This window comes from Gadus morhua, chromosome 8 (genome assembly GCF_902167405.1).
Source record: "Gadus morhua chromosome 8, gadMor3.0, whole genome shotgun sequence".
Taxonomy (NCBI): domain Eukaryota; kingdom Metazoa; phylum Chordata; class Actinopteri; order Gadiformes; family Gadidae; genus Gadus; species Gadus morhua.
Genome location: NC_044055.1, coordinates 18,707,879 through 18,734,923, shown reverse-complemented (window position 1 = coordinate 18,734,923; position 27,045 = coordinate 18,707,879). Strand labels below are relative to the sequence as shown.

Below are 27,045 nucleotides of genomic sequence, written 5' to 3'. Positions count from 1 at the left end.
CCAAACAAGACTAAACAATTTTCCTTCTTTCTCTTTATTTTCACCTTTTGGAAACTGGCCCCATCTCGACATAACTAAACAGAAATAACCAAACTGTTGGAAAGAAGGCTCTTGGTAAGAAGATAAGACAACAAAGATTTAATCAACGATTGAATGAGGATATAACGCCATGGTTGCGTCATTTACATTCCATCACTGATAACACTGCACACATGGATATGTTGACAGAATATCTTTATTGGTATTTTATTGACAATTTCAGAAAATACTGTCAAAGATAAGGCATCACAGCTAAATGAAGAGAGAACTTACAACATCAAAAGCTTACTTGTAATTGTCAACATCAATTCCTTTCTTGTTTTGTTTATTACATCATTAAGGCACACGGGTAAGGTATTCTGTATAAAGCAGGTGGAAGCCTCCACCTTGCATTCAATAACCGTGCAACAATTTTTAAGTAATCTTTAAAAGTCAAGCCAATATATATATTGCCAGTTATCAATTTATATTTGTTCAAATGTATGTCATCATTCGTGAACATGTAAGGCAAGAATACACCCACATGTCAGCCAAACACACACACACACACACACACACACACACACACACACACACACACACAAACACACACATACGAACAATCCCATAACCAATTACAAAAATGACCTATGATTTAAAAAGTCAGGAAGGAGGCGTGAAAACAGAGGAATACCTTAACATCCTCGACTACACTATTATAGAAAACACGAAAAAATGCATTACAAAAAGATCCAAGGGTCCATTCGGGAGTAGTAAATACTCAGTGTAATCACAGACGCACACAAACTACTTACTCTATTATGCACACTCGTTTTCTTTCAACTTGTAGAACTCAGCTGGCTCCAGTATGTCAAGTTACCTAGTAATTTGGCTGATGCAATTATCCATAGTGTCTACTGTGAATTCGTATCCATGTAATGGGGGTGTCGGTAGGGGTTAGGCATCTTGCGCTAGGATACCTACAGGTAAAATGTAGACATAGGGGATCGAACCCAGTACCTTTCAGCCAGAGAGTCAAACACCCCGCCACGCGAACACTACCCTGCCCCAAGCTGTGTATCAATTTAACGAAAATGTGATTATTCAATCAATTCTTTCCTTATACCTTGAACGATAAGTAGCCTAGTGTCACAACTCTAACCATTTTGACATCATGCTCTTGTTGATGTCATGGCATGTCGGAACCAGCAGGGGTCACTAACAACACCCTCAACCCCTATCTCAACTCAAATACGTCACATGACAGCAAAGAACATTTACTGATACAGTAAAAAAAAAAAAAAAAAAAAAAGGTTACCATATTACATAGTCACCTTGTTCTATGTTCAACAGGGAATCTGTCAAAGTGCACGATGTGGGCCTCTTGGATACAGAAATACATTTTAATATAATTATAGAAGAGTCATTAAATAAAAGATGGATACAAAACAAAATCACAAAACAAAATGTTACCATATTCACAGCAAAAATCTCTACTCCATCTATATCAACCTTGGTATAAAAAAAAGTGTCATTACCGACATGACCAACAAGTCCAATCTCAATCCCTCCTGTGTGAGGTACAGGCACCCCTTCTGCCCAGACGTAAACACAAGGAGGTATCCATGGTTACCCGAGTCACATTTTGTTTTGCAGTGGCAAAGTGCTGACAACTGATCAGGTTCGGACAAGGCACGCAGATGTATACAAATGAACAGAGCATGCAATATAAAAATGCAACCATTTTTGATACTTCTCCATGGCTGTTACACATTCTGGCCAAACACCCGAAAGTCTCATGCACAACGCACACAAACACATTAAATTAATCAATAGCTCACTTAAACACTTGATCAAAATAGTCTTTGAGTTTGATCTGCAAAGGCTTCTAAGATTAAATCACCCACACAACCATTTATCATCCTGTATGCAATTGACAGGATTTCTAAACCTATACCATCCTAGTAACATTTGTTATAAAAAAGCCATCATTTAATATTATAATAATAAAAAAGCAATGATCAGTATTTTGTGTAATGGTAATGTTAACAATGACCACATAACTTGTCGTTAACGTTAACAGTTTAATGGTTTAGGGGAAGAGTAACTACAGGGGAAGTATCACTGAAAACAAACAGACATAGGAAGTCGACATGGTTATTGGCGAGTGAGTCCATAGCGACCAGATATAGAAGGAAGTGTACTCTGTGTGTACTGTAGCCCTGGTCCGCACTGACCGGCCCGCAGGAAATGAGAGGCACAAAGGAAACCCCACCAGGAAATGCAAGAAGAGGGGACGTTGTATGTTGGGAGCTTATTTCTCCATATTTTATCTTTGCAGACAGCTTGCAGACTGTTTGCCCATCTTTACCTAGAGGTCATATTAAGTGTTGGGGAATTGTTATCGAGGCCATTTTGGAGATATTTGATGTATTCTTATAGGTCATGCTGAAGTATCACAAAGTTACCAATTACAGCTGTCCATAACCTTGCAACCCTTGCAAACTGGCCATGTCCTGATTATCTAAATTACTTTTTCCCAGCTACAAATAGAAAAAGGTGGTGCTATACTAAAACCACATGAAAGTAGTAATGCAGAGAATTTACAAATTAATAAAGTCCTACTTTAGCTCATCTAACTTTGAAAGTCACTCTTAAGCAGGTTTGAATTTATAATCGACCAGCCTTAATCATTGAGATTATTGTTAATTCTCTTTGTGTCTAACACCAATTATGTGGTTCTACAGAAATACTAATAAGGCTCCTATCACAGAATAAGGAATAAAGTGGGTAGTCAACAGTATGACTTGTAACACCATCGCCCAGCGTGCTGCTACATCAAGCTTTGAAAAGACCCGAACATCTGAACCGCTTTGTGTATATATCATATCGGCGTGATCGCGTCGTGTGTACCAGTGCTTGTGTGTCTTTGAGCTAACTTTCTCAAAGAGTGTCCTTTGTAACGAGTGTGTGTGTGTGTGTGTATTTATGTGTGTGGTGTTCATTTGTTTACGGGTCAGGGCTTGTGGAACTTCTCGTTGTAGCGGTGGATGGTGACACAGCCGTGGTACGAGATGGGCCGGGGCATGGCCGCCACACCAGTGATGATGCCGGAGGCGGGGTCATAACACACGATGCCGTCGGACGCCTCGCCACTCTCCCCGCGCCCGCCCAGGATGAAGAGCTTCCCGTTGCACACCGACATGCCACAGCTCTCCTGGTAGGGGGGTGGGAAGAGAGCACACACACAATCACAAACACTGATTACAAAGAGATTTGTATTGATGCATTCCTTTTTCTAGATTTACATCTTTCATTTGTGCGAGCAATCTTTTGTTTACTTACAACCAGAAACAAAAGAGATGCAAGAGTGAGAGAGAGATGCGAGAGAGGGAGAGGGGAAGAGAGAGAGAGAGAGACCTGTGTGTATTTACATATTCTTATTTTTACATCTTTCATTGTGAGAGTAAATTATTGTTTACAGCCTGAAAGCCCACAAGGAGACAGACCAAATACCAGAGGAAGGGTTAGAGAGATAAGGACTTATAAACACATTGACAAATCAGCAAGTGGCTCGCAGCAGCCCAACAACAAATACCCATGTTAGAATTATTACCAATTTGCTAAAGGTGTGGACCACGTGCATCCAGTAGTCCTCCACCGGGTCATAGCAGAAGATGGACTTGGTGAGCCCCCCGGCCACATAGATCAGGTTGTTGAGGGACACGGCCGTGATGCAGCGCTTGGCGATGGGGATGTTGGCTCTTAGCATCCAGGTGTCTTCCTCTGGATCATAGCACTGGACCTGTGACACAGAAGGTATTGGGTTAGACTTTCAAATATTACATCGAAATGAAGTGGAATATTCGTTTCACATTGAAAGGAAAAATAATGAATCTTGGATATAGTAAACGCATTCTGCGGTTTTCCCTGCCGGCCTTTCTGAGAGCAGGAATGCAGGGAAGAAAGATCGATGAGTCTTATTTTCAGTGGCTCGGCAGTCTGGCATTATATCCTTCCATGCCATTTTATTCACTTGCACTTAAAATGTTTTCCTTCTAAATTGCCAAATGGATTTTTTCCCCCTGTCGTAACCACAGCTCATGTGAACAACACCAATCGTGTATCCATTCAGTCCAAGTGGTCACATGACTTTCTTTGGGAAGATGAACCACCACATACATGAGTGACAAGGGGACGGCTGGAGCCGTGACAGTTGGAGCCATACTGCACGATGCAAATATGTACCCCAGACAAAGGCAATTATGCAGACAAAGGGTCGCGTTCATACTTAGCTTTGTGATGTATTATCCATCGCTGGCCTGCCCCTTTGTGTTCTGCGAACAAAGCTATATATAAACTAGAAAAACCAGGGGGAGAGAACAATCCCCCCTGGCCAGAGATCCTTTGACATTGAACGTCACTGTCTTCCTGTTTACTTCCTCAGAGTGCACTTAAGGGATATGTAAATCTAACTGGAACTCAGTCTCATTGTTTTGGCGGTTGGATTGTCCCATCATGGATTCTCAACTGACTCATTTATTCGCAAAATGGGTTGTGCTATAAGATAACACCCTGTTTTAATTACCTTGTTTAATATCTATTGTTACTGATGTACTGCTGTAGGACAGGAATAAACACGCTCAGCCTGACTCAGCTCTCGTGCACTATTGCACAAAGATTGTCACCGGACCCTTGGCGTCATCCGGTGACAGGTGAATAAGTCTGAAACAAATTACTCTGACGCATTACTCATCAGCCATTGAACCTGAAATACTGCAATACGCACACATTAGCACCATAACAATAACCAGGGCTGAGTTAATGAAGCTGTTGTTAAATCGATATGCTAGCTTGACAGGCTTAACCATTGAAACAATGGTGTTTCAAAGTCTAAAGAACACAATACGGGGTCAAAACAGGCAGAATAATTCCAGTGAAGAGGTTAACATTCATGCCAGCATCTCAAATAACTTTGAGGAACTGCATTTGGTCATTGAACATTGTTGTTTGAGCATTGTTCAAACATCTAATTATTGGGAATTTTCCAGAGAAGCATTTGCTCTGAGGGGTGCATTTGATATTTGAACGTCGTTGTTTGAGCATTGTTCAAATATCAAGTTTGCAAAGCATTTGCAAATAACTCTTGAGGAAATGCATTTCATCATGGCAATTTCCCAGAGAAGCATTCTCAAATAACGTTGAGGAAATGCATTTGATCGGCCTTGTGGTTTTCAAACAAGTTCTCGGGAATTTTCCGGAACAGTATTTTTTAATTTACTGTAAACTTGTTATTAGGGGCTGCCTAATGCCATGTCATTGTGGAGGCATGCGCATATCTGTTCCGATGCCAACCTTGTCCGAGCAGGTGTTGTCGTCCGGACCTCCCCCGATGACGAAGAGCTTCCCCGCACAGCTGGCCACTGCCGGGGAGCTGACCGCCTCCTTCATGGAGGCCACCTCCGTCCAGCGGTTGGAGAAGGAGTCGTAGCACTCGGCGCTAGTCAGGCGGGTCTGGCCATCGTAGCCACCCACTGCGTAAACCTGTAGGACACAACAAGTGTTTTCACTAAACTAGCTTCAAACTAACCGTATGCACATGCACCCCGGTGACACACGACTCACACACAGGGGTATATAGGTCATTCAATGTCAAGTACAGCCGGTTCCTTGCGTGGAAAGCTGAGCGGTCCATCTGGCAAGCGGCCAGAGTGATGTAATGCTTCACAATCTTACATGACCGATTCTCTCTCTCTCTCCTCTTTGTTCCCTATGTTATACACAGGCGTTTCACACTGTAAACACACTCCACAAACCAATTATGTCCAAATGTGGCTACCCAAACCACGGCCAAGTTTACCTACTCAGGAGTGACTATGTCATTACAACACTACTACGCCAACCCTTTGATTCAGGTCACTTGCATAATGTGATCGTAGTCAAGGGTTTTAGATGTGGACTTGACCTATTGTACTTATTGTACTGTAATTCGACAACACTGAGTCAGCAGGAACAAGGGTGTTGACCTGATTAATATTCTCCATAAACTGCCACGATTGAGACACAAAATAGATGGATATATTTGAGACTTTTATGCATTTTAAGTTGACAATGAAAATGCTTAGTAAGGGTACGCAATGGAGAAATACAGTAATCTGAAAAACAAGCAGTGGGACTGGTAACAACAGAGCACACTAGAGATGATCAACAAGGTGGTGTTGTGCAACCCTTCAGCCTCAAGGCCGTTCCAGAACTAACACGTGGCGAGGGAAAGAACACGAGGGGAAGAAAGAAACATGGATAGGAATAAAAGGAAAAACCAAACATAGAAAGATGAAGAAGGAAGGTGGGAAATATCTTAAATCGGGTCAACGTTGGAACACCTGTCTATTTGCATAGCAAATAAGGCGAGATAAAAAATAACCAATCAACTACCACTTATTATAAAAACATATTCCACGAGTGGCATTTATCTAACCCACGCCGTGTGTGTGTGTGTGTGTGTGTGTGTGTGTGTGTGTGTGTGTGTGTGTGTGTGTGTGTGTGTGTGTGTGTGTGTGTGTGTGTGTGTGTGTGTGTGTGTGTGTGTGTGTGTGTGTGTGTGTGTGTGTGTATTCACCAAACTGTATGGCCAACACAGTATTTCATTCCCAAAGCCGGCAAACAAAAAACAGCTGTCTCCTCAAATGATGAAATTACAGACACAGTAAGGAATGGAGTGTGAGGCCCCAACAAGTTAGAAAACGTTCAATACAAACATATCACAAGGGAAACCCCCATGGAAGGATAATGAAACCACGCAGCTAGAAAGTAGGGGATGGGGGGGAACTGAGCGCTACAGAAATTGTTGGTTGTCTTTGAAAGCAATGCTGAAGGGAGGTTGGGAGGAGAAGGAGAACAAAGAGCAGACCCACATGCAACCGACCGATACAGGAATTGGACCTGAATAACAGGTCCTAGTGGGGGAAAAGAGTGGTTTAGGAATCGTTCAGCCTGGTGAGACAGTATGTGAGTGTTAAGAGTGTGTGTCGGTGTTTGGGTCACGACGGAAGTACATATGCAAAATAGACATTCTTTTGCTGTGACATACTGCTGTAATTACAGGGAGGAGGGGGGGGGGGACCGCACTCATCTTCCCTAACCACTGTGTCTTGTTCTTAGCCTTGAAGATGAATTCAGACTACAGGGATGGTCTCACTGCGGTCTCATTTTAGTGTTTTCACGGCAGGAACTCTGTGGACCTTTTCAATGTTTCAATGCTAGATGGATTCAAGTGGATAGATAACGCATCAGTGGACATAATAGAGCCAGCCATATCTGTACAACCTTATATTGTGTTCAAACTTCACGGCACACAGTACTCTATGAGGCCAATGGCGTGTCTTTTGGAGCAGGCCAAAACAGATTACTTCATTGTTTTGGTAGAACATGGTTAATTTGTTTTAGACCTGCGCATGTGTAGTTTGTGTGTGTGGGACCAACGCAAGGCCAAATCGGTCTCATGCAACCCAGTCTAAAGAGAGAGCATGTGTTTGTTTGCACAATAGATGTGACAGAGACAACAAGCTGTCTGTTTCTGATGAAAGACACCCATTGAGGGTCTAAAGCTGACAGAGAATATCTATAATAGTGTGTGTGTGTGTGTGTGTGTGTGTGTGTGTGTGTGTGTGTGTGTGTGTGTGTGTGTGTGTGTGTGTGTGTGTGTGTGTGTGTGTGTGTGTGTGTGTGTGTGTGTGTGTGTGTGTGTGTGTGTGTGTGTGTGATTTGACTGACACACTAGGCCATCTGTACCGTGCCCAAGTCTAGATCTTTTGGCTAGTGTGAGCACGCCAACCGTACTCAAGTACACTTCAATTCCGTGGCCCGAGCACACTTGGGAGAGGTGTGCTCACGCACGGCTACGCAACCGGAGCTGGATGGCGTAGTCCATGCGACCCTTCTTTCCCATTAAACAATAAACCTGACGGCTAGCGGTTCACGTTGGTGCGATAGTGAAGTTGAGTTTTTGATCAAAAATACCCCGTTTGTCACAGCTTTCTTTGTTGACTGGAGAAGAAGGGGCTGCGCACAGAGTCTAGACCTCTTAAGAATAATTTGCACACTCCCGAATGTTTTTATTTTTTCATGAATGAAGGCACCCGCATGCATGAATAAGTTCACGTCTGAGTGTAGGCTACAAATTCGACTAACTATTTACAAGTGCAAAAACGCCAACCTATTCTTTATTTTGCTGACCACTTGTTTTTTTGTCTCTCTCATTGAGCGCACCATCTTTCAACGTCTTTGTTTAATACGACTGCATCACCTTCTCTCACATGACCAGCTGCTCACTTTCCTCAAGTTAGAAGTCAACTGCTCATGATCATATCGCTGCGTTGTCCCTGTGGAGACAGCGCAGCAACACCACTACCTAAGGCCCCCCCCCCCCCCGGAACCACGGAGCCGTCGCAGTTACAACAGAATGAAACCCAGTAAACCACCAATGTGTGCAGGGTCCGGGAGGGTAAATTGGGGTTTTAGCTCAAGCAGGCAATTTACCTCGGAGAGTGTAAACGCGCGGACCGTGCCGCGAAAAAGGCGTGCATAAAACAGCCTATTTGGCAGTGTAAAAACTCTCAGTGAGAGAGGGCTGTATCTGAGTAGAACGGCTCCAAATAAGCAACAAAGTCAGTACAGTGTCAACTGTGTTCTTCTACTAAGCAGCGGACGCTTGGTGGTTACGTATTACGACGTGATGACGTATGTACAAGAGGCAACCGTACTCAGGCCTAGTGTGAGCACAGGCCAGCGCGCAGCAGTGGGGTGGGGGGGGGGGGGGGGGGTAATCGTACTTGAGCACGGTACAGGTGTGAAACGGACTTGGGCACGGTACAGATGGCCTAGTGTGAGTGCGCCCTGAGGCCACATGGGTTGGTGGTACTTTGCGCAAATCTTACAGTTATTACACGCTAATAATCAAAGTACAGAAATTGTACTATGTCTGGTATGCATGACATGTATTTTACGACCGGTAAAATGTACAAGTGGTTTTACAAGTGGTCCTGATTAGTCTCGGAATGGTATTTTGCAACCAACAATAATTAGACATGAGCACAATTACACCTAAAAGGTCACTGTTAAACACAGTTATACACCTAAATACTGGCATTCTTAACTACTGGACTTTAGGGACTATTTCCGTGCCCAGCACGAGTAGATGTTTACAGTGCTCAGACAAGCCGTTGGTAGCGCCAATGTGTCCAATGGGCTGCCACCGCAGGCTGTAGGCGAGTGGGCAGCAACACAACAGAAGAAAGCCTGATATAGGGCAGTGAACTGAGTCAGTCTCTAACCCAGAAACGTGAAACACTTGCTCCCATCCATCAAACTCCCACTGCCTGCTGTGCTGCCTTGGTAGCCTCAAATCCTAATCTCAAGTGTTACTGTCGGACACAAGCAGGAAGTTCACTGTGATCTACTCTCATTAGCACCTCATCCAACTTCCTGTTTGGCATCCCATACGTAGAGCACACATACCATCTGTATAGATTAATATATGGATGTATTTGGGATGGAATATGTAAAAGTATCAATGCACTCAAGTGGCTTTATTGATGCATCCGTGAACATTTTGGCTTGTCAATATGTAAATACTGCTATCCACCTTTGCAGTTGCTTCTGGGTACCTGGCATTAATAATATGAACTGACGGTTTACCAAGCGGAAAATTGTATATTAGTGACATGACATCACTGGAGGTCTCCCAGAATTCTGTATGGAGGAGGATCTCCTTAAGAAATCCTGTCGTCAATTCCTGTCCCTTTTAGAAGCACCCAACTAAAGGTTCAAGGAATTACAAAGCCCATCCATAAATTACTCAAGAAGAGAAGTTTGTTCGTCATCACAAAAGACTAATTACCAATGTGTAGAGGTACATTATGCTTACTTTGTGTAAATCATGATTGCTGTTAATTGGGATTGTTGAACAACACATGATGCCATTGCCTTTACAAGTACTGGTAAGAAAACACAAAAAGAGAAAACGGCCTTATCCCAAACACTGCAGGCCTTTCTGGTAATGTTCCTATTCACTAAATTCCAGGAACACTTTAGGTAGTCTGGGTATTACGAAACACTATAGGAAGCACAATAACAGTGTGTGTGTGTGTGTGTGTGTGTGTGTGTGTGTGTGTGTGTGTGTGTGTGTGTGTGTGTGTGTGTGTCCCAAATAAATGATAGTGACCCTGCCAAATGTCCTGCTATTCATCAATTTACAAAGTGCTTTGTTTTACAGATGAGACAGTACATGTATGCTTTACAATTATTCATGGTTTAAGGTATCATGTTTACCTTGCCCAGTAGGACGGCCATCTTGTGCCTCCAGCGGCCTTTGTTGAGGGAGGCCACTCTGATCCAGAAGTTGAGCTGTGAGTTATACATCCACACATCCCTGCTGTTGAGGCGACCGCCTGTCACACAAAGCATAGTTCACCCATTGTTGTTATTGTCACTTTTCACTTGTCACATTATTGGAAACTACTGTCTTGATTGAAATCGAGGAGTTGTACGGACGGATATGTTTAGAAATCAATAACTAATCCTCTGGTCGGCGCCGACACGCGTCATGCTTTCATACCCTGCTGACAGTTTCTAGGCCTTCAGTCTCTGACTAAGTTTCTAACTGTTGTCCGTTGGTAAACCCACTCAACTGGAAACATACACATGTGATTAAAATATGCAACATTTGTTTGACTGGTTTAAGCACATATTAAAGAGACAAGGATTGAACGGCAGCAGGATATATCCAGAGTACTTCTGCTTTGCGTCTCAACTATAAGGAAACCATTTTTTTTCTTCCTCTTTTTTTTGTCATTGGAGATAGACAAACATCATTCAGCAGCCAGCCAATCAGATTACGGCCTGACCACAATCAACACGCTCTGAACAAGCCCAAACGATGGCTCTATTGACCCCTCCCCCACCCCCTTGTGTTTCCAAACACCTGCCAGGTAAATTGAAGCTAGCATAAGCCGGTTACCGGCCCACACAGGCCTGAATGCAGGTTAGGCTGAACAAATATACAGAGAGAACAATCTATCTTTTCTGGGGATACCCCATTGCCATATAATGGCAATGGGGTTTATATATTGGCTGATGAGTAATGGGTCAGAGACATTTGTTTCTGATATAAAATCTCCCTTTTGTCGCCAATATATTTCAAGACTACACTTTACATTAAGGGAAAATGTGGTGAATGTGCAATAATGTGTGCTCTTATCTTCTAGTCATCCTACACATGAGAGTGTGTCAGCAAACATCAAAATGGGAGTGATGAGGAACTGAGTCATTTCGCACAAAGACATCAATTGATATCAGGGAGACATCAATTGACATCATCGGAATTAATCACTTTATTATATTAATAATTATATAACTAAATATAAAAATACATGAGATTGACGTCTTCAAGAGCTAATGACACACTAGGAGTAGATCAACCTGGCAGAGTCAGCCTCATCTCGTAAACCCTCTGTAGATGCCCCATAGGGAAGATACTGAATGGTTTTTTTTCCACTGCTGCCGTTAGCAGTTCGATGTTTGTTGCCAGAAAACTGTCAGTTAGTTATGAGGCAACCTACAGCAAAGTCTCTCTACCAGACAGCACAACTCTATTAAGTATAGACTAGCAGCTTTTCATGTTATTCGGACCAGAAAATCCATAATGATCCCTTTGTTTTTGTTCAATGCAGAACAAAGGAAAAAAGGGATGTCCCTACTAAAAAAGTAGTCATCTTTTAATGCATGTTGTGTCTGTCTATATATGCAAGGCACTGCCTAAAACAACATGCCTAGCCAGACTGTCTATGGCCCTGAACAGGTCTTTGCATGATATACAATTGAAAAAGTAAAGAATTTCAGTTCTAAACCACTAATGTCTTTCTGAACATCTGATTCTTGACAAGGCAAGGATTTGATTAGGTTTGAATCAGATACAGTTAAATCCCAGTCAGGAAACCTCCTGAGGGAGTAGGAAGACTAAAATAGAAGCTACAGTATATCAAACAGAGATCACAGTCTATTTCCAAGACTTGGCCAACTACACACACCGCAACACTTAAAAGGTCCACACATTGATCCACATGGGAGAAGAGTGTGAGAGTGAGAGTGACAATGACAAATAAACCTGCAAAAGGCAAGGGGTCAAACATAAAAGGCAAGTATGAACTTGTTTAATATATGTGTGCATGAATCTGTGTAATATGAGAAGCTAAGTGCTGACTTTTCCAGGCAGCCCTTGCAGCTGATTGATAGCACACGTGAGAGACTGAATATAAACACAGCAGTGCACGTCCTTACTGAAGAGGGGGCAGTCTCTCTCTCTCTCTCTCTCTCTCTCTCTCTCTCTCTCTCTCTCTCTCTCTCTCTCTCTCTCTCTCTCTCTCTCTCTCTCTCTCTCTCTCTCTCTCTCTCTCTCTCTCTCTCTCTCTCTCTCTCTCTCTCTCTCTCTCTCTCTCTCTCTCTCTCTCTCTCTCTCTCTCTCTCTCTCTCTGCCATCATTGTGGACGATTAAAAAACAAGCTAATTGTCTAGCCTCCTAGGGATTTGAGAATGCTGTAATAGTTTATGTAAAGGTGATCTGGTGTATCGGCCAATGGTTGGAGAGTGACCGGTCACGTCGGCGAATAAGGAAGGGCCTGCTGTGACACTGAGCACAGAGAGTGCATCCAGATGTTGTTCTCAGATTTTCCTTCGTCTCAAATGGGCTGTGGCTGCAAAAATAACCCGACAGGGCGAACCGCCATCTCAGGACCGCCCTTTAAACAACACATCCGTGTGCTGAAATCAAAGGCAATTCGTCTGTAGCTTACGTTCACAGCTCCATTTTAAGCTTTTGGTTGGAAATAGACTATATGGAATTTGAAAGACAAAAAGCATATTGGAAAGTATAAATATTACAGGACATAAATAGTCAAGACACTTTCCAACCCTGTTTTGACTAATTCAGAGTGTAGTATAGTGTACTTGGGTGCTCACCTGAGACCAGGATGTCATTGCGGAGGGCGCATACAGCGTACTCTGACTTGGTGAATTCAGGCAGCTTGGCCATCGACTTCCATTCTCCGGTGACCGGATCGTAGCACTCGGTGTAGGGCAGGTTGAAGCCTCCCACTCGTTCACAGCCCCCCACAACCACTATCACCTCAGAGAAGCCCGTAGACCTGCGTGGAATGAAGGTATAGAGATGCAATACAGATTAGACTCTGGAACAACAGATTGTAATTCGATTTGACTATACCAAAACAAAACAGATGTTACATGACTATCAAAAATGACAAGTAGCACTCCATAATAATATAGGCTAACTATACTGGTATCTCAGTAGATCATAGTGCTTGAATAAACACACAGCTGTAGTGTGATATTTACACATCAAACCTTAATTTAGAGCACCAAGGCAATCGTAACCAGGCAGACACTGATATCTTCGGCTGCTATAGCTAAACTTATCTCCAGGTTCAAAGAGAGAAATATCAATAAAGGCAGCAATTAAAATCATCATGAACGCATGACTTACTCTTGTTTACCATGTGTCAGAAAGTTCCAAATCAATATAAAGAAGCCCTTATTGGATAACTTCACTCTCCAGTCTGCTGTCAAGTTCTCAAACAAAACTGAATTAGAGTGGCTATGGAAAATTTTATTCTAAACTTCATTAAGTGCGTGTGCGTGCGCGCGCGCGTGTGTGTGTGTTCCATGACAAGACCTCAGGGTTTAGGGTCTTGTCAGGGTTTGTCGTTCAAGGGGTATACTTCTAAGACGCAAGGGGTTCGGGGCCCTTCTCCCCGTTTGGTAGCGGGGAGCATAATAGGGCATCTGTTCATCAGTGCAGGGGCTATTAACACATGGGCCCTGGGGGCACCTGAGGGAGACAGTAGGAAGAAGACGGACAGCCTGATGGGCTGAGCCTCTCAGATCTGCATGGATACTGACACAATGTGCCAGGGACCGACGTCACACGGTAGTGTTAACTGACTCACTGTTGCTGTTGTTCCACCAGGGTGCAGCTGTTGTTTTTAACCTATCACGGGGCTGCCAGATGCACGCTATTCAATGCCTTTATTTATGAGGCCTTTAATCACAGCGAGTCTCGCTTGAGTGTGAACTAGAATGGGAGGACGTACACATCACAGGGTGTATTTTAGATTTCAAAAGGAGGCTGTTCAGCACATCCCAGTCATTGGGGACTGTTCAGACAAATAATGCTGCTATCCATTTGGAGGGTACGCTGGTACGAATGACCAGGTTCAGCGAGAACGTGACGTATTTCCCTTGCTCCAGCCTTCCAGTTTGCCATTTGTGTTTCTGTCGAGCCACGAGGGGGAGTAGTAGCATGCTAGTCATCATTAGCAACATAGCCTCTTTAGCAAACCAGCTTCAAAACAAAACTTTACTTTGAATTGCACGCAAAGCAAGACCGTGCAATGCATACATTGGTGACCGGATTAAAGCAGCAATGAAATCAAGTGTGTAAGAGGTTTTAAAAACGACATTAAAACCACCAACGTGGTACAAATAGAAAGAAAATACATCTCATCCCCCATTAACTATGGGCGCAGCCATCTTCTTTGCGAGTTGTACAGCTCTGCTCGCTCTACTTTGAAAGCGACGAGATACTACGACCAAAAGGGGGCGTGCCTCAGTGAAATGCCGCAAGAAAGCTGGGGGATTTGCGACTTTACCACTTCGTAAATCCAAATGGATAGCAGCATAACTCTTTCCCTTTCTTAATCCTATCCTTGATTATTCAACACAGCAACACATTTATTGGGTTCGTCAACCGGTTGTCACCTTAAACCACACAAAGATGTGAACGCAGGAAACCTACATATCATATCCACCTGCTGATCTCCCCACTGGGAATGTGGTCCTACCAGGAAAGTTATTCGGATGAAAGAGGAACGTGCAAAAACAATGATTTTCCTCGGAACAGAGCAGGTCTTGCCTTTTGATGTGGTTATTCATTTATAAGATTATCGCCAAAATAATACATTCCTGCTCCTGTATCGGATTTCCCAGTTACCTGCGCGGTCGGGTTCTGGGCGACATCATCTCGTTGCCCAGCACGTGGTAGCGCCGGGCCTCGTGCAGCAGCTGGTAGCACTCCGGGGCGTTCTGAATGAGGTGGTCCCCCTCCACCGTCTGCACAAAGTAGTTGGGGTGCAGCAGTGGCATGCGCACGTGGTGCAGCAGCTCCTTGAGCATGGGCTTCCGCTGCTCCAGGCTGTGGTACACCCAGCGCATCACCGCCTCGAACACCATCTCCTCCTTGCCCACGGCCAGCTCGTCGCTGGCCGTGTACTCCTCCAGCTCTTCCCGCCGCAGGTCCAAGAACTCCTCGTGATGGGCCACCTCCGCGAAGTTGGCCAGGGCGTAGACGCGGCAGCGGCTGGCGAGGTGCTTGAGGGCGTGGTCGTCGGCGAAGCGCTGGATCCCAAGGCAGTTGCAAGGGTCCAGCTGGTCCTCCAGGAACTTGGCACAGGCGTCGCGAAGCGTGGCGATCTGGAACAGGCTGGAGGTCTCGAACAGGAACTGCACGTTCTCCGTGGTGATCTTGGCGCGGCCGCTGTACACGAAGCTGAGGAAGGAGTCCATAGCCTCGGCCAGGATGCCGTTGATCTCCACCAGCATTTCCCGGCTCTCGCGGTGGTCGTTGCAGAACATGGCTCTGAAGTAGGAGGAGCAGGCGGAGAGCACGGCACGGTGGCAAGGGAACTCGCGGCCCTGCACGCTGATGATCACGTCGGTGAAGAGGCGGCAGTCGCGGAACTCGTTGAACACCTGCAGGATGGCCTCCGAGTGGACGGAGCCACAGTTGAAGTCGAAGGCGTCCTGACTGTTCAGTGTTTTGGGGTCCACCTCAAAGATCTGAGGGGGATGATAAGGAGACATAAGAGGTTGTTGAACGGGAATAGTGAAAAGTTTGGGATATACAAATATTTAAGCCATTATATTACAGAAAGCAATACCAACAGAGAAAGAGATCTTAAGATAAGATCAACAGTTGGGTTATTTGGCAGCACCTTGCGTTTTACAGCAGGAGAGTCTCTTGTCTCAGACTCCTCCCTGTTCAGCCTTCTGCCAAGGATCAACACCATGTTGGCCACCTTAACACAGACCTCCTACTGGTCGTAAAAGGGATCTGGAAATGACCAAAAGACAACCTGCATTATATCATCTACTGAAACATTCATATTGTACAACATGGGCTTTGTTTGTATTGTTGCATATTCTTGAAGAAAGTTGTCCAATCCCGGGTTGCTTTGAACTGTCTTTATTTGTTATAAAGTAGGCATGTTTCGGCATGGTAACTGAAGCTATAGGGAGGGAATTGTATCTAACACGTGTGAGAGGAAAATACCGTGATCTACTTCAAGCCCCCCGGGCTTAGGCCCGGGTGGCTCTCTGCGCCGTCTACCTATTGAACTCTGGCCTGTTCACTCGACGTTCTCCGTACAGGACCTCAAGTGGGTGTGGCCTATGCAGTGGGCGTGGCCTAGTGGGCGTGGCCGGGGTGACGTTATGGCTTCGGCTTCTTCACTTAATTAAAGGTGAAGAGGGAGCAGCCTTCAATAACGTCATGCTCCCCTTGTGGCTATGTGAGGGTAACGCAGCTTATATGTTTGGTCCTACTTCCTAGTGGACAAGTGAGGGAAGCTTAGATTCTTAAAATACACGTATTTTAAGAATCTAGGGTTAGGGTTAGGGTTAGGCCACACCCACTTGACGTCCTGTACGGAGGACGTCGAGTGAACAGGCCAGAGTTCAATAGGTAGACGGCGCAGAGAGCCACCCGGGCCTAAGCCCGGGGGGCTTGAAGTAGATCACGGTATTTTCCTCTCACACGTGTTAGATACAATTCCCTCCCTATAGCTTCAGTTACCATGCCGAAGTGAGTTAAAGCAACCCGGATTTTGAACCTTTCCTTGAAGAAATAAGTAATAGCATAGCACTTCAACTGGTTGGTCAGTGTTATGATTACTGTCTGGTAAAATAGGCACATAACCATTAATTGGAATGTAATGGAAAGTTGATTTGCAAGTGAGCGATTGTATCATTGTTAAGGTAACGCCTGAACCATTATCAGCAGACCACAAAGGAGAGTGCATGCTGTTGGAAGCAAACAAAAACAAATTGGAATATAGATACTCAAAGCCTGGGGATGGCTCTACACTACATTGCTTCACCCTTGAGTAAACATCCTTCTTTTTTTCCACAGGAAGTATACATTTGAGAGCCAAAACAAATCCAGATAAATAACGTCCTAAAGCCTGAACTAGGAAGTAGCTGTGAGGTTACTGTGCCCTGCAGCACAGTGCAGGTTAAGAGACAAAGAGGGAACGGCGGGAGAGGCTTGAGCAACGGTTGCACGGCCTACTTACACGTCAATCAAATGTGTTTTAAATTGGTTTGGGGGAGGAGATAGGAGAGCTACCTTACATTGCCTCAACAACAAGCTTTTTGTCTGAAACCTGGATAACCAAGTGCTCGAGATGAACATTCATTATTTGTATCAATTTTAAAACTGGATGTTAGGTCAGAAGGATCTGACCTAACATCAAGTTAATCGTGTCTCCCTGCTCAACTAGCACAGAGCAGATGGTGTTATCCAAATAAAGAAATACAATGCTTGGTAAACACACACACACACACACACACACACACACACACACACACACACACACACACACACACACACACACACACACACACACACACACACACACACACACACACACACACACACACACACACTATATAAATAAATGGGTAAATAAATAAATAATAAATATATCAAAACATATTGTGAATCAACACAGGATATATTTCATCATATCCCTGTGTTGAGACCATGTTCAAAGACAGGTAGGCACGCAGTGTACAGTTTGTCACACAAAGGAGACTTGCCTCGTGCCGACCCGTTAGCCTTGACAACAAACGCACTCAGAAATATTAGATTCTAGTCAAGTCTGAATCTAACTTTAACTAAGTACTGTTAAACTAAGATGCCTGACAAAGAGACATTGCTGCTCGCATAAAAACATGCATACCTTATCCACAGATTTCCGAAAAAATGTTTTTCTTCAGTTGAAGGAATTAAAGCTTTAAGTTGAAAAACAATAGAGGTAAAAAAATGAAAAACTATTTTGCGAATCCTTGAAATGGGTATCAATATCCGTTTATTGAACGCGGTCAAAAGTCTGCGTGGTAAACAAGCGGGCTCTTGCCATGCCCAGACATTTTGACTTTGTTATGATGGCAAAGACAAAGAACTCTAAGTTACTGTCAACACTGGGCCAAGATATAGCCTGCTTGTCACTGCCTCTAAAAACTCCCCCTTCAGTGCAAACAGCTGAAGGGCCAGGTGCTTTCTGGGTAATGTATTTCATTAGTTTGGATTGTGATTAAACTGGGAGCCCCGTGGAACAACACTTCCCAGACTGCGCCATCGCTCCACGTGGCTCTATTTTGTTTGCAAACAAAGCTCCGTGTACAAAAAGTTGGAACATGTGAGCTCTTCCGCCTTGAATTCGTCCACTTTGTCAGAATGATATAAAAAGATACATATTCATAATGTTGAAACGACCGCTTTGGTAAACAGTACATTTATGGCTTTTCGATCGTGTATCGCTACCTACGTTATGTTTATCGATCTTTATTCATTACATAATTTACTAGATTTTACCGGCCATGTCAAAACAAGGCAATGAGGTAGACACTGTTGTTAAACTTTAACATTTCATTGAGTATCTTATTGAAGTGTAGGTTAATTTTACTCGTTGAATTTAAAGTTAAATTTAAAGACCTAGGCCTACAATTCATTTCAGTCAGTGTAATCCCATAAAGAGTTAGATCGAGGTGAACGACGGTTAACAAGTTCGGTCATCCTGATGATTGGACATAATTTGTGGCCTGTGGATATGTAATGTTGATTTGGACAACTTTCAACATGGTGGCCAATTTCTGATGTTCCAATGGGAAATATTTTATGAGCTATATGGGGCGGTCTGAGAGTATCACCAGACATAGAAGATTTGTTCGAAATATACTCACTCGAAGAGAGAGGAGTTAAAAAACGTCTTTGTTAATTATAGCGCCCCCTAGAGGCCAATGACCGCCAAATTGTTTTTTTTGATTGATTGGCTGTAGCGGCCAAACGGTTTTGAATTTGAAAGATCTTTCATATTTTTATATCAAGCATGGCCTGAAGATCATGTGTGCAAAGAATCGAGATGATTGTGTTTATGTTTTCAACATAAACACAGATGGCGGAAAATCCATCATGGGGCAAAATGACGTCATAGGGTGCGTTGAATTCGGCTTGGTTCAAGGAATCCAATAATGCCTGGTTTGTGAATATTGGATGAATGGGTCGAAAGTTATAAACATGAATGCAAGTGCAAATTTGACCTGTTGGTGGCGCTAGAGCTGTTGGGCTAGCGACCTGAAATTGGCTTGTTGGGCTAATGGGGCTGTCCTGAACCGCCAAATTTCACAACTTTTCACCAAGGGCTCTATGGGCTGCCATAGACTCCCATGACAGAATAATAATAATAATAGGAAAACATACAAAAACAATAGGTCGTCTCGCAACTTCGTTGCTTGACACCCAAAAAGGCTTTTATAACACTTAATTAACCACAAATAACACAATGTCTTTTCTTATTCTTTTTTTAAGGTCCAATGTTTAATTATTTTGCACCGGCCTCAAGTTCAGGTGATGGGCTCGATGGGCGTGCCACGTCTGATGCCGTAGAAGAGGAGCAGGGCCTTCCTCAGGTCCCTGTATCTGAAGCCGTACAGGTAGGGTGCGAGGGCCTTAGGAAGCATCAGCAGCACGTTGCACATGACCAGAGACAACCATAGGTCGACGCGCAGGTCCTGCACTCCGTAGTAGCAGTACCACATCAGCTTGTAGGCCAGGACCAGCATGGGGCAGAAGGACAGGAAGAGGTGCAGATAGTGGATGAGGAAGGTGCCTTTGGCCCGGGACGAGCTCTCACCCTTCCATACGCCTGCCTTGCAGGTGCGGCAGCACACGGCCACGTAGCCGGAAAACACCAGCAGTAGGATCAGCAGGATGGCCGCCACGGAGAGCAGCATCGCCAACTGTGGGAGGTATGAGAGACATGATACTTTAATGCAAACGAAGGATAGCCCCTAAACAAAACCGGGATCAAACGATCAGGACGCAACACACACAGGGGAGGGATAGGGACAGTTGAAAGCACCTGCAAGGGCGGGGAGTAGCTGACGTTGAGCACCAGTAGAACGGGAACAGAGCATAGGTGGAGGTTGCAGGTTCCAGAAAGGTACCAGGTAAACACTCCCACAACGCCAGCCGGTAAGAGCAGAGAAACAGCCCAGATACCAGCGACGGCTCTCCTGGTCCTTAGACAAACACAGAAAATGCAGTGATGCTTTGTGTGTCTTTGTGTAAGTGTGTCTGTATGCGTGCATAGGTCAAAGTAAAAACAGACACTTAGGGGAGGACAAAGCTTTGGTTCCTATTGTTTAGCTGTCATTTAATTTAAATACTATGAACACCTGGCTGACGCACCAACCATGACCCAGTTGGAAAACAGAGAGTTTTAGTTTTCCATTGTTATTACCTGGAGACTGGCCACAGGGCGAAGTATCGCAGGGGCACCAGCACGGCCAGCAGCGTATCCAGGACCATGGCCATGGTGCTGAGTATTCCCGAGCTGAACAGCGCCGCCAGCAGGAAGAGTTGGGTAGTGCAGGCCCACTCTAACATCAACACCCCGGCTGCATTCAGGCAGGTGCTCAGCATGTACACGGTGACAAACAGCAGGTCACTGAGCAACACGTTGGCCAGAAGGATGTACCGCGTCTCCTGGTACATCTGCGGCCTACAAGCATTAATTCGAGAACATTTATAAAATGGTGGGATACATTCCTTTAGTGGAGCCACCCTAAATTAGTAAAATATTTGAAAACAATATGTTAATATGCTGTTTTACATATATTTCCCTTCAGCAGTCTCTAGTGGCTCACGTTGTAGCTACAGCTACATAAGTATATTGACAGACTTTTTCCCACGATTTGTAGAGAAAAATCCTCTTGGTAGATTGACTCCGGAGAAAATATTTCTATGATGGAGATTTGTGTTAATGTTTTTTTTGTTTTAATCGGCTTTTGTGTAAAGAGTGTGTATCACTCACCTGTTTAATATGTTGCCCACGATAACCGGAACCACAAAGAACACAGCCAGGAAGCTCAGTATGGGGCACACATGCATTATCGAGGTGTGGCGTGGGGGCATAAGGGCCTGCCACTTGCTGGTGAAGTCCTCCATCTGTATCTTCAAGGATCTGGAGCCGTTGGTCTGGTGGGACATAGCCATGGGGCCCTCGGCGCGGACCGAGCTGTTGTACCACTTGCTGAAGGCGCAATGCAGAGAGCGAACCAGCTGCTGGTTCTCCTCCATGGCTTCTGGATCCTCACAGCCCATCCATCCACAGCTCCTCAGGGGCCGGGCTCACGCTCTGAGTGAGAGTTGGCTGTGTTCTCCCATTCTGCTCTAGTGCCTCCGATTGCCAAGTCGATGTGTTGTCTTTGTACTTTATCACCTTGGACACCTCGCTCTGGCAAACAAAAACCTCTGAGGGCAAATGGAGCGGAGTGCTTTGATGCGATGGCTGTAAAAGCCATCCCGATGGTACCAAATGGCTTTTACGCTGAGCAATCTATTGACAAGGTTATTTATTTTGCTAAGCCGTTTCAGGATTTATGATAATTGAGCATGATAGTTAGCTGTATAAAAAGGATCCGTAGCCGTATTTAGATTAGCAATATATTTTCATTCTGGGCCCATTAAGAAGAGCAGGAACTTTCAGCAGCATCCCCAGAAACAAGGTGTATTCACCGTAGTTTTATTTGTTTTAAATGTTTATGCATTTAATTTGAAACAAATCATCTAGGTATGTATATCAACATAGATGGAATTACATGGATAAAGATATACGCTTTCATAGCTGATATCCACACATTTTTGTAGACTTAGTTTTTGAAGTCCACAAGAAATGTCAGATATCTAAATGTCTAAATTGGCTTGAAAAATGTAATACATAAAAAAGAGCTATAAATGCACAGTGGTTTCGTGGTACGAAATCCCATGGTTCGTCATGGTCAGATAAGATAAGAGAGTACTTGATTAATCCCGGGGAATTCAGGTGATAGACGCCACAGTACAGGGGGCAACACATGAATCATCGCGGTGATTGGGAGCCTTCTGTTTAACCTGAGCACACTGACGTCGACGGCACACAGTCCCTGCGAGGTCCTCAGGCTCCCGTCACCTTACAGAGTCTCCGGCGGCGGTGCAGCAGCTGCACCAGTGTGTCCGAGATCTCCCTGTACCTCAGCCCGTACAGGCAGGGGGCGAAGGCCCTGGGCAGCAGCATGAGGATGCACATGTTGATGGTGTTGATCCACACGCGCGCGTCCTGGCTCACGTCGTCCTGCTGGAACAGGAAGAGCTCCACGGTGAACACCAGGCCCGGCACGAAGTAGAGCAGCAGCAGGACGCCGTGGGCGAGCAGCGTGACCCGCGCCCGGGAGTAGCGGCTCTGCCAGATGCCCTGGGTCTTGGTGACCATGTAGAGGCGCACGTAGCAGTAGACGATGAGCAGGGTGCAGACGAGGGCCGCCGCGCAGAAGTAGATGTGCACCCCCACCATGTTGGTGGCCTGGATGAAGCCCAGCGAGATGAGCACCAGGCAGATGGGCGTGTCCACCGCGCTGGCGTTGCCCTCCGTCGTCTCCATCATGATCCACATGGAGAGCGGGTACAGCGCCGCCACCACCCACAGCCCCACCAGGATGCGCACGGTGCGCGCCGGCGGCAGCAGCTCGCGGTAGTGCAGGGGCCAGCGCACGGCGGCGTAGGTGTCGGCCACCATGACGGTGACGGTGAGGATGGCGCAGCAGTAGGCCGTGACGATGAAGACCATGTCCAGCTGGCAGAGCGTGGGGGGGATGTGGACGCCCAGGGCGTTGCAGAACACGGTGGCCAGGTTCAGCGTGAGGAAGAGCAGGTCTGCAGCCAGGGTGTTGGCCACCAGCAGGTAGCGGGTCTCCTGGCGCAAGGCGCGGGACAGGAAGATGCACGTGAGGAGCACAGGGTTGGTGGCGAAAGTGATCAGTGTAACGAGGGTGGCAGGGATGAAGAAGAACTGCAAGCGCCAACCCTGCAGGGAGTCAAACCACTCCTGGGTGAGGTTGGACAATTTAATGGAAGCATCCATGTTGCCTTCCTGAGGGATATAGTTGGAGAAATGTGCCAGTTATTTTTGTGTTGTTTGCTGTCTGTATAGTTTGTACTTTGCAGGCCTACTTCTTCCAAAAGTTTCCTGTTGAGAGAAACGCAAGCCAATGGTTATATAACCTTTTTATGATGCTTTAAATTTGGATATCAAAGCTATATTCTATTTTTGGAAACCCTTAATCCCTTTTCATTTCATTTGCCAAAGCCAATACTTCAATATTAACTTCATGTGCAATCTAAATAATACAAAATAAAATATAGGTTTACCAGAGAAAATATAAAAAAAATAGATTTAATTATAATATATGTATTCATAATTTATCATTGGTCTGTTAATGACCTTAAACATTGATAAAGTCATAGGTATATTATCACTGCCACACATACATTCACACATACTTCCTCTCTAGTTATCTTATCAAAGTTGAATAATCAAGTCCTTGTTTGTTTATTCACTTCATTGTTGGAGATGCTGCTTTGTCTTGTGGCAGCATAATAAACAAATGATATTCAAATGTCACCCACAGCATGTTCTGGACATATCTCAAATGTCACAAAAACTTTTTGTTATGCCTACATTGAAATACACGTGCATATAATATATATTTCATTCTTGTTCTCCCATGTTAGAATGATATGTAACAAGGCTTCACCCATTGCTTTTCATAGCACAAAAATTACTTTAGTTAAAATAAATGTACCCAGGCAAGAGAACCTGATATTTAAATAATAAAAATATATTTGTAGTTTAAGTTTACATCAGTATACAGAATATATGAAGTGTCATTATCAAACATGAGGAAAACATTTACTTCTAGTTCTTCATCAACAAAAAGAGAAACAGTTCTGTCAGAAAGTGGCAACACGCATCGCTTTTCAAAGCATGGGCAAAATTCGGCAAAACGATCGATTAAACATACAAACAATACTATTCCCCCCCTGCAGCAGAGCCTCAAAGATATCTTCTTACCTGATATCCAGAATGGACCACCTCGTTAGGGTTTCTCATCCATTAAGCTTAATGCTCCCAGAAATCAATGACTGATCTGTGCGGTATCTGTACAGCGGACCACTGACCTTATCAGCTGATGTAGTCTTTGTTGACTCACAGAGACAATAGAGATGGACAAAGCTGTCTCCACTTTGCTGTTGCATGGTAACATTGGGGTGAAGTAACCACTCAGCCTGCGCTCACGGCTCAGTGGCCTCTCAGAGGACTGCTTGCTAGATGATATTGCAATAACAATTTGTCATGTATTGGCGTAATCATCCAATAACGCAATGACAGATCTGAGCATTTCCATTAATGCAGAAATGCAATGACAGATCTGAGTATTTGCTTTAATTAAACAAATAAGGTAGCTACAGGAAGTTAAACATGTTGGCTGTCAAAGCGAAGCGAATGGAAGGAAACATTTGCAAGATTGACGATGTATGGCGGAAGCTCATTTATCCCAATGTGTACAATATTATTTATAATATCCGGGCAGGGTCAGTTGGATGACCAATACACAATGTAGACAGACCTCGGAAAGTTAAACACATGTCGACATTCAAGGAACCTTGGAGATTTTTAAAGTGCAATCAATCAATCAATCTGACAGGCATTTCACCTACTGTTGTTGTTGAGAATAGTATGGATTAATACAGTAAAATCAAATAATAATGTTAACATTAAACGTAAATGTTGTTTAGCATTAGGGTATAGAGTACAAACTGCTGAAACAAACATGCCGGTGATTTAACAATTCTGTTTTATTTGTTTGACAATGTTAGGTGTCTGACCCTCAATGAAAAGGTTAATAGCTTTATTAACAGCATTGTGCTAGCTTAGGACTTCCTCTTCCTTGTGTATGAGCTCTTAGCTCCTCCCACCTCTTCCTCCTCATGCTCATCTTCATTATCATCCTCGTTCTCGTAGTCGTCATCACTGTCAGCTCCCATGTCCCTCTCTTGTCGCACCTCCTCCTGCCATTCCCTCTCCATCATTTTCCCAAACGTGTCGTATTCTTCCGCCGTTGCCCGGGCAACATCGGTGAGGTAGGTCTCTAGGTCCAAGTGGAGGATCTGGCTGAGTTTGGGGTTTTCACTGACCGTCTGCCCCTTCTTATCTGGGGTCTGGTACAAGCCCCTGCGCTCCAAGAAACAGTGGCGACAGCGCACCTCTTCGAGGGAGAAGCGGAACAGCTTGGACTTCACCATCTCTGCTTGCTTCACACCCATGCGGAAGAAGACATACTGTTGAAAAAAACCACATTTACAGTTGCAGCATTTTGAGACACTAACACACACGCACCTCTAAAAACCAGTTAATCCATTCATGTTCAATTATTCAATAAAAATACTAAACATAATAATAGTCAAGTACAAAGTAAAACGGATGTTGTTTCTCTATTTTAGTCTCCACTGTCGGGTTGGAGCTACATTCTGACCTGGAACTTGTACTCCAGTCGGTCCAGGTCTTCATGTACTATGGCTGGACTATCTCTGAGGATTTCTGCGACCTGTTGGACGGTGAAAAGGCCCTTCTCTCTGATGAACAAAACCACGAACTTGATCCGTTTCACAGGGACTGTGAGGATCTGGGGGTAATGGGCAACAACTCGCTGAAGACTTCCTGGGGAGAGAGATAAGAGCAGAGGATGAGAGGATCAGAGCAAATTATGATAATCTTTCAATTTCTCAGAGAATGCCTCCACCATCGACATTGTGCTACATCTACTTAAATCTCACCTTCTACTAATCCCAGTTTACGCAGGTGGTTTATGCGTTGGGTTAATTTGGATTCGTTGATGTGGTGAAGTTCGGGACATTTCTCCAGCACCTTCAGCACGCTTGACGGGTTAAGGCCTAGCACAAACAGAGCTGTAAGAGCCGAGAGGGTTTGTTGAGCAGCGCCCGACCCCTTGGCTTTGGACACAGTCTGGTGGAGCAGCTCAGCCTGGGGGTCTGTGAATCCCATATCAAGAAAAGACCGTACGGAAAGCTCCGTTACCGGCTGCCGAGGATATGATTTGCAATCGTCTTGCTGTGATGACTTGACCATGTGGTCGTTGGAGGATGAAGAAAGTCTACACGATACGTGGGATGGTGGCCGAACAAGACGCCTTCCCTGCTGACCAGCACCGAGTGCAAGTGAAGCAAAACTCCGCCATGACCACCTTAGCACCTGTAACAGTGGAGAATGTGGGTTTAAATACGGATGGAGGAAAGTAGCACATTCTTGAAAGTATACAATGTAGCGGTCAACGAGCTGTAACTGTCAGATCGGATGAATGGAAGTGCACGAGTTAGCCTGCTAACTTCAAGGTTGTTGATGTATATTTGAAATATACGTTACAGGTCAGATTATAATATTAACACGGCTTCTGTACAGGGCTTCATATAAATCGCAAGAAATAACGCGAATGGGAACGTAAATTACGCTAAATAACATTTACATACCTGACATAGAACAAGTGTAGTACTCATGATTGTCCGTCATCAAAATAGTTCCCCCCTTCAGCCGTAGTTGTTCGACGACGATGGTTCCTACTTGCTCGGTGAAGTCGTTCAGTATTTCGATCAATTTCACCATTCAAGTGGGCTCTCACATTTTGCATTATTTGGGAATTGGGAAAGTGAAAATAGAAAGTGCTGAAAAGGCTTGGTATTTGCCGATCTAAAATATGTATATATTTTTTACTGTGCTGTGGAGT

The 27,045-nt window shown here is 44.5% G+C and overlaps 4 protein-coding genes and 1 long non-coding RNA gene across 5 annotated transcripts; 1 reads left to right on the top strand and 4 right to left on the bottom strand.

The window, feature by feature from the left end:
* Positions 1-217: 217 nt before the first annotated feature.
* Positions 218-18,377, bottom strand: klhl24a (kelch-like family member 24a). The gene is made up of 8 exons (XM_030364022.1): positions 18,108-18,377; positions 16,080-16,198; positions 15,080-15,924; positions 13,033-13,217; positions 10,348-10,466; positions 5,374-5,562; positions 3,635-3,823; positions 218-3,235 (listed from the first exon to the last, which is right to left on the bottom strand). The coding sequence occupies exons 2-8, from the start codon at positions 16,152-16,154 to the stop codon at positions 3,035-3,037; spliced, it is 1,803 nt and encodes a 600-aa protein (XP_030219882.1). The 5' UTR covers positions 16,155-16,198; positions 18,108-18,377; the 3' UTR covers positions 218-3,034.
* Positions 18,378-18,414: 37 nt separating this feature from the next.
* LOC115549047 (uncharacterized) lies at positions 18,415-21,604 on the top strand. Its single transcript, XR_003977691.1, has 4 exons — positions 18,415-18,650; positions 19,736-19,860; positions 20,084-20,175; positions 21,390-21,604. It is a non-coding gene; the product is annotated as an uncharacterized LOC115549047 (long non-coding RNA).
* LOC115549046 (probable G-protein coupled receptor 148) lies at positions 19,741-21,561 on the bottom strand. Its single transcript, XM_030364031.1, has 4 exons — positions 21,243-21,561; positions 20,670-20,930; positions 20,289-20,448; positions 19,741-20,166 (listed from the first exon to the last, which is right to left on the bottom strand). Exons 1-4 carry the CDS (start codon positions 21,530-21,532, stop codon positions 19,771-19,773), a joined length of 1,107 nt encoding a protein of 368 aa, XP_030219891.1. The 5' UTR covers positions 21,533-21,561; the 3' UTR covers positions 19,741-19,770.
* Positions 21,605-22,334: 730 nt separating the features above from the next.
* On the bottom strand, positions 22,335-24,409 carry LOC115549043 (probable G-protein coupled receptor 148). The gene is made up of 2 exons (XM_030364025.1): positions 24,318-24,409; positions 22,335-23,336 (listed from the first exon to the last, which is right to left on the bottom strand). The coding sequence occupies exons 1-2, from the start codon at positions 24,354-24,356 to the stop codon at positions 22,365-22,367; spliced, it is 1,011 nt and encodes a 336-aa protein (XP_030219885.1). The 5' UTR covers positions 24,357-24,409; the 3' UTR covers positions 22,335-22,364.
* A 265-nt stretch (positions 24,410-24,674) lies between these two features.
* On the bottom strand, positions 24,675-26,886 carry mterf4 (mitochondrial transcription termination factor 4). The gene is made up of 4 exons (XM_030364024.1): positions 26,792-26,886; positions 26,081-26,516; positions 25,780-25,964; positions 24,675-25,585 (listed from the first exon to the last, which is right to left on the bottom strand). The coding sequence occupies exons 1-4, from the start codon at positions 26,816-26,818 to the stop codon at positions 25,178-25,180; spliced, it is 1,056 nt and encodes a 351-aa protein (XP_030219884.1). The 5' UTR covers positions 26,819-26,886; the 3' UTR covers positions 24,675-25,177.
* Positions 26,887-27,045: the final 159 nt, after the last annotated feature.